The sequence below is a fragment of the Primulina tabacum genome, chromosome 5 (assembly GCF_025594145.1).
Source record: "Primulina tabacum isolate GXHZ01 chromosome 5, ASM2559414v2, whole genome shotgun sequence".
In the NCBI taxonomy this organism is placed as follows: domain Eukaryota; kingdom Viridiplantae; phylum Streptophyta; class Magnoliopsida; order Lamiales; family Gesneriaceae; genus Primulina; species Primulina tabacum.
Window position 1 is genome coordinate 19,211,667 of NC_134554.1, and position 16,619 is coordinate 19,228,285.

General features: G+C 31.6%; 1 protein-coding gene across 3 annotated transcripts; it reads right to left on the bottom strand.

The window, feature by feature from the left end:
* Positions 1 to 4,973: 4,973 nt before the first annotated feature.
* LOC142547229 (BEL1-like homeodomain protein 4) lies at positions 4,974 to 11,546 on the bottom strand. Of its 3 annotated transcripts, none has more exons than XM_075655403.1 (6): positions 11,363 to 11,546; positions 10,681 to 11,130; positions 9,949 to 10,584; positions 8,450 to 8,835; positions 6,606 to 6,666; positions 4,974 to 5,517 (listed from the first exon to the last, which is right to left on the bottom strand). In XM_075655403.1, exons 2-6 carry the CDS (start codon positions 10,846 to 10,848, stop codon positions 5,146 to 5,148), a joined length of 1,623 nt encoding a protein of 540 aa, XP_075511518.1. In that variant the 5' UTR covers positions 10,849 to 11,130; positions 11,363 to 11,546; the 3' UTR covers positions 4,974 to 5,145. The 3 variants fall into 3 exon arrangements, with proteins under 3 accessions (XP_075511518.1, XP_075511517.1, XP_075511516.1); XM_075655402.1 differs by having other exon boundaries at positions 11,298 to 11,546; XM_075655401.1 differs by lacking the exon at positions 11,363 to 11,546 and having other exon boundaries at positions 10,681 to 11,288.
* Between the last annotated feature and the right edge of the window lie 5,073 nt (positions 11,547 to 16,619).

The window sequence follows — 16,619 nt, forward strand, 5'->3', positions numbered from 1 at the left end:
ATTACTAAATAAACCGGCACACGTACAAATTTTCGTTCCTTGCTTTGAGATAAAGGTACTTCTTTGGACAAGTAATAAAGAAACTATTTTATAATTTCATGTTTAATGATATCTCACATATCACAAAATCTTGTAAAATTTGAGACAGAAAGGGAGGACAAAGCACCTCAAATTACTTCTTGGACACCATAAAAAAAACCCATAAATGCAAATAAATAGCACCAATCAAAAGATTAACATCAAAATTTTCCTCTAGACTCTAGTCCCGTCAATCAGAAGAGATTTGGTGCAGGTCAACTCATACTTTATCATTTCTTACCGCTCTTCCAATTTCTCTGGTTTTCTTCTTTTCTTTTCAAAAGTTATATGACATTCGTGCAACTTTGACAAAGATTAAGCGACACAACTTTGCTCATTAACGTAAACACCCAAGAACACAAGTCTTAGGCATAATTATTCGTCAGCAAACTGATCCATAAAAAAGCAGCACCAAAACAAATGCAGGCGATACAACACAAAATAAAACGTAAGAATTAAAAAATTCACACTAAAATATGTAACTTTATCTACTTTGACCTAAAAAAGCTGAGACAGCATCCAGACAAAATTGGATACTCAAACAAAAAATGGATGATACAAAATAAAATTGGAAAATAATCTTAACGAAACCAGAACAAGGCATTGAAGCGAAAGAACCTTGAATTCTTACAACGTTTCGAATTGCAGAAACTTTAAAATGGAAAAATTATTGTAGCCTGTGGGATACAGTGACGAGCGAAGCGAATTTCCACTCTTTGCCACTTTATTCTTCTATATCTGTATAATTATTTTCTGAAAAAAATAATATAATATAAATAACATAAATAGGGAAATATGGAAACCTTTTCTCTCCGGTTTTGATCCCTCTTATTCCCTCAAATTTGTATTGAAGTTGTTGGGTAGCAAACGCGACAAATAATATTAATTGGTTATATTATCCTCTGCATCAGTCAGGGTTGGACGGGACCCATTCAATTGGTCGGGCCTATCAACTGTGGCCCGCAGTTTTAATTTATCCGACGGAATCAACACTCGTCGTAGCGACGATTTATTAAATCACTGTCGTTAACTAGTGACGGTTTAAATAAAAATAGTCGTAAATTGTCTATAAATATCCGTGTTTTTGGTCCATTTTGTCACACGAAAAATTTTTCTCTCTTAGACAATTTAATTTCGAAATAGGATAAGCTTTTATCGCTTCAATTCTTGGTAAATTTTTAAATGTTAGTTAAGATCATGAATATTATTAATTTAGTCAGATTGTAAGTTTTTTTTGGTAGATTTATTACATTATAAAAGTATTTTTTTATTTTACGTAAAAACATAGCGACGGATTTAGTCAGAACCGTCGCTAACTAGCGACGGTTAGTTAGTCAAAAGCCGTCGCTAATTTTAGCGACGGTTTGTCTTAAACCGTCGCTAATGAGCGACAGAAATCATATCATAGCTACGACAACGGATTTTATCTGTTGTCGTTGAACACACTTTCAACAACACGCTCAATTACAACAGTTTCAAATGACCTACGACAACGGATAGCTGAGTCGGTAAGCGAGTCAAAGTATAGCAATAGTATTGTTGTCTTGAGTCGTAAGGACTAATGATGTATAACCTTAATGCAGACTTATAAATTCATGAAGGACAACCACTTGAAAAGTCCGAGAGAGAGTTGTTCAGTGAATTCATCACATGTGCACTCATCTGTATGATCGAACATATCTATATGCTTATCGATAAAACGTGTTACACAACATCGCGACTGCTTGTATCGAGATCAAGCGAATTTTACCCTTTTTCTAAAGAGCTGAATCGACTAGGAACATGTTTATAATATACAGTAACTCTGAATTGTGTTTCATGATCGCCATCATATGTACAACCTCATTTATGATATTACATTAAATATTTTTATCTATGCTGCTTACATGAATATATAAATAAAAGTAAATGTTAGAATGAATAAAACATAAAATATTTTTAAAATAAATGTTTTTGTAACATAAAAATCAATAAAGTTCAAGCATACTATTGGCTGGCACGAAACTTATTCTTAAAAAAAAATATCTACAATATTTTTATGAGTCTATTAATAACATTTTTAGTTCTGATCACAAACTAGTGAAAGGTCATCTTTGTCACGCCTTGGAACTGAGGGTGCTACAGACACTGCATTACTCTCAAACATATATTTGAGAACAACAAGTCTCAAAAGTACAAATTTCATAACTTCAAAACCATTATATATATTCATAATACTGAACATTTCATTATCTTATACAACTTCAAATATTGTTTTACATGGGCGGAAATATAAAACAAGATATACATCAAACTAACCTAATGCTTAACAAACACATCGGATAAACAAAATAAAAAACTAAGAAGCAACAGCTATTGAATCTTCTTCACCATCCCCAGAATTTGAATTAGGCATGTTCAAAATATATATTTATGTCATCGGTTGTCATTCACTCAATGGAGGAAATCATCCCAGCTTTTTAGATCATTTTCAACCGAAATCTTGTATAAATTCAAAACATAAACAATGTATATTTGGAATAACAAGTATTATTTTATGTACTGAACATATTATAAATTTCATGGCTAACTGATATCAGTCACTTATATTTTAATCCTCTTAAAGGTGAGGAAAAAATCAGGAATGTTTAGAATATATATTCCTACCGTTAGTTCACAATTTTCAGTGCTTCAGAAATACAGATTTCAAAACTCATACATGCATACATATGTACTGGTTGGTTTTAAAACGATTATCATGAGTTATAGCAGAAAACCCACTTATAGTAATTTGCTAAAATAATTTTGATTAACATTTGGATAGAGTATATTTTCTTGCTATTGTACTGCTGCTTGAAAATTTCACTGGACTGCTGCTCGAAGATTCCCTCTCTTAGCTCAAAATATTTCTTCTAAGTTTTGGTGATTTGCTAAGAATTTGTGTAACAACAACTCAAAAATTTGTATGTTATTTATAGGCAAAAACCTGAATATTAGCCTCTCAATTAATGTAATTGTCTGCCGTTATCTGACATGATTTTGAGTTTAATACTTCAGTTACGAGTTTGGATCAGAATCAACAGCTGACTGTTGAGATGGTCTGCTGGATTTTGGATATTGAATTTTCGGCTGTTGAAAATGTGACATGGTCTGTTTGAGTTCAGCTACTGAATTTTTAGCTGCTGGAAATGGTCAGCTGTTGAAATTGTAAGCTACTTTTGAACTTTTTCTGCTGAAAAATGACATAATGCTGAATTTGTTATCTGCTGAAATTGTTAGTTACACTGAAAGTTTGGTTCAAATTAAGAGAAAGAGACATATTGCATCAACCAAATAGATCTATCTCAAATAAGAGATTCTAGACAAGTATTTGATTAAAACGAATCAATGAAGTATTGTGTATCGTGATGAACTATTATGTAAATTAATTAGCTGGCATATAATTAAATCGGTGAAAGACTCATCGAAAAACTTGCATGCTGGAATTCAAAAGAAAAGAGATATGGAGGGATAAGGAACTAAAAGGGCTGAAAATTCTGCAGAAAAATTTGAAAAAATATATCGTCTTTGATTTTGTCTTCTTTATCTGTGTGATGTATTCTAACATTTTCATAATGACTTTATATTATAGAGAAACTAGTCATATATACCACGAAACAAAACAACGCGTTGATTTTCACAATGAATGTACCAAGATTATTTATAAACATTATTATCTCTTTTAAATTAATAATCAGTAATTTCAAAATTATTTTTATGTCATTACAATTAATAAATTATTATTATTTAGATATATACGAGGGGAAATGAGATAAATGGGAGTCAGCTAAGTTTTAAATTGAAAAAAAAAAGTCATCCTAATTTTACTATTTTGCCCATAAAAATAAAAACTTAAATTAATTAAAATAAAAACTAAATCTCAACTCCACTGAGACATAAAACTCCACAACTTCAAATGCGTAAAACTCGACCCAAATATGAAAACAATGACCCAAATGTGAAAACTCGACTCAAATGTGAAAAACTCGACCTAAATATGAACAACTCGACTCAAATATGAAAAAATCTACTCAAAGTAGACACAAATGTGAAAAACTTTACTCAAATATAAAAATTTGATCCATTTATGAAAAACTTGACTCATGCTCGACCCAATTGCAAAAAACTCGACTTAAATGTGAAAAAATCGACTCAAATATGAAAATAATCGACCTCAGATATAATACATATATAATTATTTACGTAAATATTCAATAAAACATGACATAGCGTAACGATAAGATATTGTGTTGTAAAAAAACACATGGTTCAAATTTGGTTTGAGCCAAAATATGATGTTATTTTTTTATTTTATTTTAACGAGCATATATAAAAACCATCTTTCTCCGTTTGACCAAATTTTAAAAAGTCATACTCCAATTAAAATACATTGGTCGAGTCATATATGTTTTAATGACCCTTTAAAAGATCAATTTGTACATATATTTATAAAATAATATATATTCTCCCATCAGATGTTTATTCTTATTTCTAACTAAAAATCTTTTAATTTCTCAAATAAGTACATTGTTTCCTTTGTTTTATCAATAAACACACAAAAGATTTGATTAAAAAAAACAAGAAAAATATCCTTTCTTATCGTCGTGTGCACATTGCATTGAATGACAGCCCCAATAAACCAGGTTTATACAGAGAGTATGTCTCTTGTGAGACGGTCTCACGAATCTTTATATGTGAGACGTGTCAACCCTACCGATATTCACAATAAAAAGTAATGTTTTTCATGGATGACCCAAATAAGAAATCCATCTCACAAAATACGACCTGTGAGACCGTCTCACATAAGTTTTTGCCTTGATAAATATGAATAAACATTTCTACAATTGACAATATAATGTTCACAAATTTATATATAATGTTCACAAACCATAAATTTACACTTGAAAAATCCTTCATCATTCCATCAGACCATCACCACAGTTAACTCATTATATTCTCTCCTGATCTATTCACAATATGCACTCAAAATATAACGAAAACCAATAACTTCACACTTTGCTTAAAGTGGTTAATGTGTGGCTCAATATTCTAGTAGGCTTCGAAGTCTCTGATTGAAAGTTGGCTCATTCTTGGAACATTTTCTCCATGCCTAAGCCCCAACGTAAGCGACACATCCCGCGACGAATTCCCTCCGCGGCCGCCGAACTCACCCATTCCCACCACGCAGTCGCCTGGCGCCACCACGTGTTTTCCAGTCGAATTTGAACCATGCCCATGCAGATTAATGGTTTTTCTCGAAGGGTCCTTTTCTGCTGCATTGATTTCCAATCTTGTGCTCCCCGATGAGGATATTGGAGTCTGTGCTGTGTCTTGTACCTCTTCCTCAAACTCTTTTTTGTACATATCTTCAACCATGGGCTTCCATAGACGAACCCTCGCATTTATGAACCAGTTGGAAACCTGGAAAATGCATAAATTCAGTTCTGTGATTTGTAATAAATTATTTTGTTGCAGTATATATATATTGGATTCACTTCATTCAGTAATTAGTGCACCATACAGATAATTACAGGCACTTTGTCTCTATATGTAAGAATGTTGAATCTTAAATTTACAGTGAAGGAATTTAATTTTTCTGCCTGCCAATATTTTCTAGTCCAATTTAATACACTAAAATTATCTTAACTCATCCTTGTTTTGTTTGATTTTTAAGATCCATGATTATTCCACTTGTCTGATTATTTATCTTGCCTCGTTGATGTGAGAGTTCATCTTCTTCCAACAATTTCCTCATATACCCTTATATACATACCTCCACCATTTTTCTCTCACTATTTTACAATTTTTGAATATGAACTTAGCAAAGCATTAATATTAATTGTCATTTTCAATTAAAAAAAAATCATCAATATTGTTGAAACATTATTTTATTAAAAATTTTAAAATAATTTTTTAAAATTAATATAAATGAAAATCTAATATAAATTAAATATTTATAAAAAAAATTATTTTCATTAATTAACTCAATGACAAACTTAAATGATTTTATGTTTTCTAATTTATTTTTAATTGCTGAATCATCACTCTGATGAAAAATGAAAAAAATTGCAGATTAGTTGACTAAAATCATGAATCTAACCACTGATAACATGAGCCGAAAATGAAACATACAAGTTACTGGACAAAAAATCTAATTTCTCCTTAGAACTTTTTAAACTCAGTTGAAGCCCAGAACTATATATATGGAAGTAAATCAGAATTGATCGTGAAATTTCAACAGTGCGAGCCCATGCAAGCTCAAAATAAAGGGCCACGAGATTAGGCTTATATCCATGGTTTCTCTGTTAAGTATAGCTTTTAACTCCATTCTCCAAAATGCTTTTTTGGATGCACACTACATACAAAGGCATACATACATATACTAATAAACAAATGTGGTATCATTCTATGTAGGCAGAGTATGGATTCAAAAACCAATGTGAAAATGAAACATCGCTTTCGCAGATATACGGCACATCGATTTTGACACCAAAATACGTAATGAGTACCTGATTTTTAGATAAACCGGTCTGTCGGGACAACAAATGTTTGTCTGCTTCACTTGGGTACCTGATCAGACAAAAATATAATGTTTCATGGATGTTATGCAGGTATATATATATATATATATATATATATATATATATATAATAATTGAAGGGATCTAATGGGAAAATCTTCAAAGTTATTTCTAATAAATGTATTCAGTATCGGACTTATGTTCACTTCAGAGTGGATAAATACTTCTCGGTTAGAAAATTTTTACTTAATTCTTTACAGAAGTCTTCAAATTTTAAGTTAGCATCGTATCACTTCACTGATTGCTAGTTTCTAACTCACCCCCTAACGATATCTTTTTTTTTTATGAAATATTTTATACCTTTTTAAGCTGGAAAATTTTAATTTTTTTGTCAATAATTTGCACGTTTTTCATTTTTGATGTTATTGTCAGTCAATTTACGATCTTAATCCACTAATCTGATTTTTTTTTTCAGTTTCAGCCTTTTTCACCAAAGCGCTGATGTGGTACGGGAAAATGATGATATGTCATCCAAAATTGCTGATTTGTCGTCGAATATTGCTCTTATGTTTCTGGTTCCACATCAACATTCCAATGAAAAAACTAAAACTGAAATAAAATAAATTAGTAGATTAAGATCATGAATTGATAAGACCAAAAATTTTAAAAGAAATGCAGCTTTCAGAATATCCATGATCTAGATAGGAGCTAACTGGACATGTAACGTTAGATAAAAACAACAACATGCAACCATTACACAAGGTAAGAAAACACACTGCTTTATTTGGAAAACTCTTGATGGGTGAAAAGAAAAATACCCAAGAGCAAAGAAGAGAATTCGTTATATCAAAATTAAAATGAGTACAAAACTAAGAAAATTAAAAAGAATTCAGGTCACAAGCTCTAACAGGACAGATAACAGATATATAGAAACAGAAACGATCGCGAAATCAATTTCTAAATAATATTTTTACAAAAACAATCAAGGCATATGTGCATGTGTGTGTGTCTATACTATATTATAAGAAGAAAATACCTAAATAGAATAATTACTTTGATATGATCACTTCAAAATTACAATTACAACTTTTATTTTTAATTATTTACTAATTATTTATTTGATAACTTATCTAACAAAAATGAAAATTACTCACAAAAGTAGACAACATTTTTTTAATTAATTAAATAAATATTTTTGGCTAACTATCCCAATAACATGATAAAAAAAATTAAGAAAAAAATAAAGAAGTCGGGAGACCCTGTAAAACAAGGAACAATAAAAATAAAATACAAAAGAAAAAAATATAATGTCAAATTCCCAAATTCCACAACTAAAAAATGTTTAACATAAAAAAAAATTATATAAACACGCAATGTGTGTATGATGATCGCTAATATAATGAAACATCAATAATATATAATAAAAACATTAAAATTTAAGAAGTATGTGTCATTAAATATATCTTAGTAACTAATTTGATCATATTAGGAAACTAAAATCATAATTAAAAACATAATAAAAATTGGAAACTATGTTTTGAAAATGAATTTGTACACTTCTCACCTAAATTTTCAGGTTGGATATGTCATAAATAGCACCCCTTGTCTTGTATATGGATAAACAAAGTGTTGTTTATCATATAGCAAACAAATCAAGGTTCCTAACAGAGAGATCTTTAATTTGTGGAAAACATCCTATCAGACAGACACCATTCCCAACTTATATAAAATGTCTGCTGGCATTTGTTTGTTTGTTTGTTTGTATGTATATGCGATCAAATCAAATAGAAACGGAAAGGAAAAAAGACAGAGAGAGAGATGAAGAGTATATACGGATGTAGGAAATGCTCAAAAAGCCATGATCTCAGAATGTTGACAGATCTCTCAGGCAATCCTCTTTGGGGTCTCCAAGATTCAGGATCCAGCATTCCCATATGCTCAATTGCCTTTTGTTGCCTATGTTTTTGTTCAAGAATTTTCAGTCTTGGTGTTTCCCCTTTAGTGAACCCACTCCCTCCTTTTACATGTTTCTCCCCTAAAGCTTCACAAATCAGCCTCAGTTCCCCTATTATGGCATCCTTTAAGCATCGGAAATGCCGCGACATCGCCTTCTGAGCGAGCCCCGTGTATGCATATGCCGCCCCTTGCCCGATTATATTGTCGAATGAGTTCACGATTGCTTGCATTTGTTCAAAGTATTCAGTGTATCTGGCATCCACCTGACATATATTATAATGCAATATCGAGTTTTACAATCCTGGACTATTTGTTCTTGCACCAAAAAACTATAATTGGTAAAAATAATGCAGTTATATTTTTCAAAATTTATGCAGCGGCACACACGCACACACACATATATAAAAAGAAGCAAGATCAATGGTTACTTTTTAACAATTCCCCTTGTCAACAATTATTCCAACTTGCAATTTATTATGACAATCAAATACATAAGTCTAGCTCTCTACAATGACAACACACAAGCCATTATCTCACTAAGTGTGCTCGGCTATATGGATCTTCCTACGCTATTGTGCTCTATCTCCTATCATATCAACATCTATATTTAGATAATACATATTATGTTTATTTGATCAAGCTACAGCGATTGCATCAAAAGCTATAAGTTTTTTTTTTGCTATACATCACTCAACACTAAGTTTAACATAACTTTCAATATTCGTATCGTATCGTATAGACAATCCACAGAATCTAGCAAGATGGGATGTAGGAGAGTTGGTTTTATCACGCGATTCTTGAATATAGTTCAATTTTTTGATCTTAAAGAAAATTGACTGATGAGTTAGCTGTTAAATGATGAAGTTCTAATTGTTTAATGACCTTTTTTTTTCTCTTTTTAATCAAAGCCTGACAACAATTCACCACCATACATTATTTAAAACCTCTGATTCAATCATTATTCAGAAAGAATCAAGTGAAAATATGGTCCCCAATGAAGCACAGACATTATATTTTGCTTGACCAGAAATATATGTAAACAATTCTATAATCTTGATTGGATTCCCAGCTACTATAATGGAGGCATGCCGACTATTTGCTCAACATGTACTCCAAACTGTAGTCTGTCATGCCAAAAATACTAGATCGAATTGATACTTCATCAAAAGATTATTCAGCATTAAAATGATTTCATTTGTATATAATGAGAGCGTCCCTAATAATTTTATTTGAGTTTTATAGTAAGTGTTACTTTTGGTGAGATATTAGCATGTACCATGTGTGTATATATATATATATATATATATATATATATATATAGACACACACATATGTATAGATTAGATAGATAGATAGATAGATAGATAGATAGATACCTCATCAAGCATTGAAAGTAGCTTAATTTTCTTTCTATGGTGTCCAGTCCTCTCAGCAGGGGATAAAGGATGTCGATCCTTGGACGAGGATGGTTGATCCAAGATCGAATTAGGGTTTCTCCCTACTTTCTTGAACTGCTCTCTTCCAACACAGCAGAATTCTTCCAGCAACTCTTGTGCAGCCCTCAAGTATCTCGAATTCCTTAGGCCGGTAGTAATTCTAGCAGATTCTTTGTAGCCGAAATATATTTGATTCTGATCATGATGAAGATCTGATAGTAACATTCTGGGAGAATGGAAGAGAATTTGGTTGGTCCCAAGATTGTGGAATCCATATGTATGACTTGAAGGTCCTAAAATTCCACGATTATGGCAGTAGAGCTCCCCATGTCCTATTCTTAATTTCTTGAATTCGGTATCGTCCATGTTTTTTAAAGATGAAGATAAAGACAAAGAAAGTCCATGCCCTTCTAAGATTCTTCCCGATCTCAAGGTTCCGGTTTCGGCCCTATTGCTGCTCGGGATCCAAGTAAACTGAGACGGAGGAGTTTCGGATGCTGTAGCAGAACTAGTGAATGGAAACCCTTGAAGTTGAAAGTCGTCTGATGAACTGGGAATAAACTTTTGAAGAGACAACTGCACAAAGAAATTATTGATTCTAGTGGTCTGAATTTTGATGATTGCATATGCAAGGTTACAACAATAATTGGTGGCTTCTTTTATGAAAATTACCACATCTGCAGCCGCATTTATTGCCGCAAGTTCCTGTTTTTGAGGACAATAGAAACTAGCCTGGATCTGATCATCCAACAAGTCGGAGGTAGTTATTTGCCACTGCATCAACCCTCCAGTGCCGCCGTAAATGGCCGGTGGCTGCAGTCGGCCGCTTAAATTATCCATTTGGGATGAAGGCTCGAATTCTCTGCGCTTGTATAATCCAATCAATCTCCTTGCTGCTTAGCTGCTATAAATAGATCTTTCAATGCATTCGAGAAGTTACTCATGAAGTCCTTGAAAAAAAAAAAATTCGAGGCTTAAAACCTAATTTTCTTATAACTTTTGGGGGGATTTCTTTTCTTTTCAGATTTGAAGGCAAGTATTAATGTAGGTAATTGAACATAAGCTTCTGATTCAACAGCATAACCTGCCTATGTGGGGCCGCTTATAAATCTAGTCTTCAACCTGATCAGTTACAAAAGAAATCAAAGATCAGTATTTTCACAAAGTTAAAAGAAACTAATTTTCTTGAAAACTAAGTCAAGTGGGTCGATTCTTTTCTCTCCTTCAGTCAAATATTTCTGCTTAATTTATCGAAAACTACTTATGAATCTGTAAGATATAGGAGTAACCTATGTATGACTATGAACGAATCGAATCGAATCGAATGGAGGAGGCATCTTTTTCCTTGATAAACGTGATAGAGAAGTTAACTGGGATGTGTTTGATCCTTAATGGATCGATGTTGGTTTACAAATCTTGAGGAAACAGTTGCTCGTATTGTACTATAGAAAAGCCAGAGAGAAGGGATAATGAAAGGAGAGGAGAAAAAGAAGGTCTCACTCCCTCACTTCACTTTCACCAAACTTTCCACGTATTATAAATACAAGTTTACCATTTCTGACCTGTGATAGCTTTTATTTATGCTGAACAGGAAAGATCATGAGAATTCGTGAAATTCGACACAATTAGAAACCGGCTGAAGGTAATAATATAATATAATTTGATTGATAAATAATAAATTATTTGATTTGATGGATTAAATTTGAGATAAAATGATAAATGTATCTTTTTAATAATTAATAAAATATTTTAATATTATTTATTAAAGATAATATTATAATTTAAATTCAATGATTTGATTGATGTAAAATAAATAATTAGCATATCAATAAATAATATAAGCGAATAAACACTAAATAATATAAAATAAAATAAATTATCAAGAAATTAATTATGTATAACTTCGGATTTTTGAGTTTACATCACCTACACATTCTTCTTATTTTTACCAATCAAGTAAAGATAATGAAGAATTTGAGGCTACAAACATCGATATAAATTACATTATTTGTCATTTAACTTAGCTTGTACATTTTTTTATTTTTTGTCATATTGTCGAACATCATGATGTGACACCGGAAAATAATGACATAATACTGAAATTTATTAACATGTTCAATGTCATGTCCACGTTCCGTTGAAAAATGACTAAACTTGAAAAAAATTCAAATTAGTAAACTAAAATTGTGAAACAACCAACAACAAGACCAAAATGTAATATATTCTCTTCCCATATGTTTAATATGCAAAACATACGAACATATATAAATTTATTTTGATGAGACCATGTATCTCACTCCAAACATTACATATTTAACTTGTCATTTTTCAAATGTATGGTATTTTAAAACCAACCACCCCCCCCCCCCCCCCCCCCCCCCTTCCGCGACTAAGTTACAATGCACTAGATTCATGAACATATAGAGGGTTTGTAAATAAACAATTCTTTCATTTTTACTAATTAAATTAATTTTTTTTTAATAGAGTGAAACAAATGCATATTGGATTGGAAACCAACGAAATATTAATATGATAAGATAAGCCCCTGTAATAATAATACCCAGAGTGTAGAATTGCTCAAGATTATCTGTGTCCTTTAAGACAGAATATACATAGATTCACTACACACTGACAATTTCACTGATGACAAGGACTTTGTCTGAAGGAATTAATTAATAGATATCATAATGCTTTCTTCTTGTTTTTTCCCCCTTTCCAACCTTAGATATCTTAATGCGGTAAAAAGTTAAATTCAAGCCACGGATCTTCATTTTCATGCCAGAGTGACCCAATATAATCATACCTTATCTATTGAAATGATAGATCTATCTAAATTCCAAGTTAGTATTACAATTTTTTATTGATTAAATGAGTTTTTTGATATGACAAATTTTAACTTTAATTACACTCGATTTGGATAGGAAGATTTGATTTAAAAGGACTCAGTTAAATAAAGATTTTGAAATTCATCGTTGTGGTGAAAAATAATAAATAATAATCAAATATAAATATTGAAGGATTTCGAATCCAGAGTTTTAGAAATCAATTCAACAAAAAACCCTTTTCCCACTAAAGCTCTTAAAGCCAAACTTTTAGGGTTGATGATTGATGATCACCAAGTATTTTAAGTTAACTTTCTGTATTACTAAATTTCTTGAAAGGGAAAAATAAAACAAGGATCCGTATTTTTTTCCCCTCAAACGAGTCAAACAAGCTGTTTCACAGTAAATTTAGTAACATGACGCAATGAAGAGAATTTAAGGGACCAAGTTTTTGCTGTCGGGCATTAAAAATTTGTTGATATATGTGCCTAACATAGGAGGAAAATGTTTACAATTTATTCCGAAAATTTATTTTTACAAAATTTTGGTTTTCTAATTAGTTAAAATTTAGTATAAGTTGATAAATTCGATTTTTTTCCATATTTTATCTTATTTTAGCTGAAATTATCAATTTCAGTCAGATATATAAACATATTCAGTATCATGTTAACATTAAAAATATAAATGTATAAAAAACTATTACATCGATATCGATGTAATATATCTGAACAGTGTTTGGAATTATTCCCATAGCTAATAATGTTGCAAGGAACTTTGATTTTTATATTTACATATAGATTAGAAAGACTATAATTTAGGTTCTTTTTTGATAAATTTTAATTTAATTCTCTTATTTAGAAGAATCGCGCAAAAAGGTTTACCTATTGCTGCTAGGGGACTACCAAAAGAAAACAGCAGTTGTTAAAAATTAAGTTTATAAATTGAAAATAATTAATCAATAAATGATACATGAAAAATAGAATGTCGAGAAGCATAGTTTACATATACTAGTGTATTTGCACACGTAATGTCTGCATGTACAATTTTTTTCTAATTTATTTGATTTATGTTAAAATAAAAATCATGTTGGGTTAAGCGTGCACGATTGAAAGTAATACTGAGATGAGTGACGTCTTGAGAAGTTCTCATGCATCAAGTTGCTGACATTGCGCCGCTTGATCTGGTTGGCTAGGTGACTGTAAAAGAGTGACGTTAGATCTTAACAGATAATTCTATCACTGTTGGGGACCTAACCAACGATAAGGAAAGAGTAAGACTAATCTTTAAGGGAGATGGGACAATACCAGCAGATAAACACAACTCTCCAAACTCTTGGGCCTAACATCCCGAGCCATTAGCACCCAAGTAGGTGTATTTTGCGCTGCGACAAGTATAAAGAAATAAAGTTACGTCTTGACTAACAGCTATAATTTTTGACCTAGTGATAAACTCTGTAAAAGAGTGACATTAGATCTTAACGGATTATACTGTGTATGCTGAGCATAGGACCAACGGTACGGAAAGGGTAACTCTGATCTCTAAAGGATATGAGACAACATTAACAGATAAGCACAGACTTCCCCGGACTCATGTTCCTAACAGCCCGACCCATTAGCACCCAAGTAAGTACACACTGCGTTGTGACAAGTATACAGAAACAAAATTGCTCATTGGCTAATATCTATAGTTTTTAGCCTAATGATAATAGTTTAAGTCTAATAATTGATATCACAAAGAGGTCACAAGTTCAAATCTCCCAAGAAGAAAATTTATATATTTCTTGGGGGAAGGAGAATGTTGGGTTAAGCATGTATGATGGAGAATAATACTGAGATGGGTGACCTCCTGGGAGGTTTTCGTGCGTCAATCTGCTGACGTTACGCCGCGTGATCTAGTTGGCTAGGTGGGTCGTAAAAGAGTGACGCTAGATTTTAACGAGTAATATTGTCTCTACTCTGGACTTGACCGAGGTAAATAAATGATAAGACTGATATCTAAAGGATATGAGACAGTACCAGCAGATAAACATGCATCTCCATGGACTCAAGGGCCTAACGGCATGACCATTAGCACCCAAGTAGGTGAATACTGTGCTGTCACAAAATATAAGGAATTAAATTGCGTCTTAGGTAATAGCTATAGATTTTGGCCTAGTGGTAAGTGCTTGATCCTGACAATTGGTATCATAGAGAAATCATGGGTTCAAGACTCCCAAAAAGCATATTTATATACTTATTGGAAGGAATGTTATGTTAAACGTGTATGAATAAGAGTAATAATGTGATATATTTCCTTGTAGGAAGTTCTCGTGTGTCAAGTTGCTGACGTGCTCCGTTTGATCTAGTTGGCTAGTGGGCAGTAAAAGAGTGATGCTAAATCTTAATGTATAATACTGTCTCTGACGGGGACATGATTGACAGTAAGAAAAAAGATAAGACTGATGTCTAAGGAACATGAAACATCAACAAGAGATAAACATGCACCTCCCCGGACTCATGAGCCTAACAACACGATCCATTAGCCCCCAAATAAATACATTATGCGCTGTCACAAGTATAAGAAAATAAAATTTCACCTTGACTAGCAGCTATAGCTTTCGATCTAGTCGTAATCGGTTGATCCTAACAAATCATATCATAGTTGTATAAATTCGTGATGAATCATAATTCAATTGGAGAGAAGTAATCTTGAAAATAAATTACAATAAGAATTTTGGTAAATATTCTTGATGTAAGGACAAATTAGGAACAACATGTTGGTGTCCTCGACGGTGGACTATTTTATCTCTATTTATCTATGTAAAAATATACATATATAGACTTCAGTCAACAGCAATAAATAACCATTAAAAATTGACGAAAATGTCAGCATATAAATACTCCAGTTTTACAGTGTGAGTATTTTTATCTCATTTATTTATTTAGGTATATATATGATAAAAAGAAACTATTTTTTTCCTAAAATTTGTGCGGGTTTGATATGTTCAAATAATAATGTGCCAGTGGGGAGACTAAGCTCCTTGCAATTATTTCGATGCATTCAAGTAGTTTATTTTGGTGGGTATTTTTTTAAAACAATGAATATGACAAGCTACGAGTGCTGGATTAGATTAGAGCACGACCTCTCACTTTCTCGAAAATGTGACGTCGCTTTTATTCACAGGGAGGTCTTCTTTTGTTTGTTAATCACCAAATAAATTAATTATACCCTTAAAAAAGGAATTTTAAGAGTATAGATTATACAAAAAATTTAATATTTGATGAAGCTCCAGAATTATTATTTTTCTTATATTTCAAAATATTAGTCAAACTATATTCATTTTTTAAAATTTTCTCGAAAAAATGTTCCACCATTTTGTAGCTATCGAGTTGTAAATTTATCAGCCCATTTTATTCTTTTTTCACTCTTTTTTGGTCGAGAATAAAGTTTTTGATCTCGTAACTTTGCACATTTTTTAATTTTTGTTTATTTTATCAGTCAACTCACGAGTTCATTTCACAAATTTACACTTTTCTTTTCTTTTCAATTTTAATTTTTCATTGAAGTGTCACTTAGTAATATCATATGTTTAGTATTTTTCAGTGTCAGCAATTCCTGGTTTCATGTGAAAAAAGCAAGTTAATGTACTAAGATTATGAATTGGATGATAACATGACCAAACATTTAAAAAGTGCAAATTACAATATATAAAATTTTATTATCCCCTTTTTAATATATATCACGTTCCATTTTATATGATGATAAGATCGTTTAGCGGCTTAATAGGAAAAATTAAATAAATATGAATAC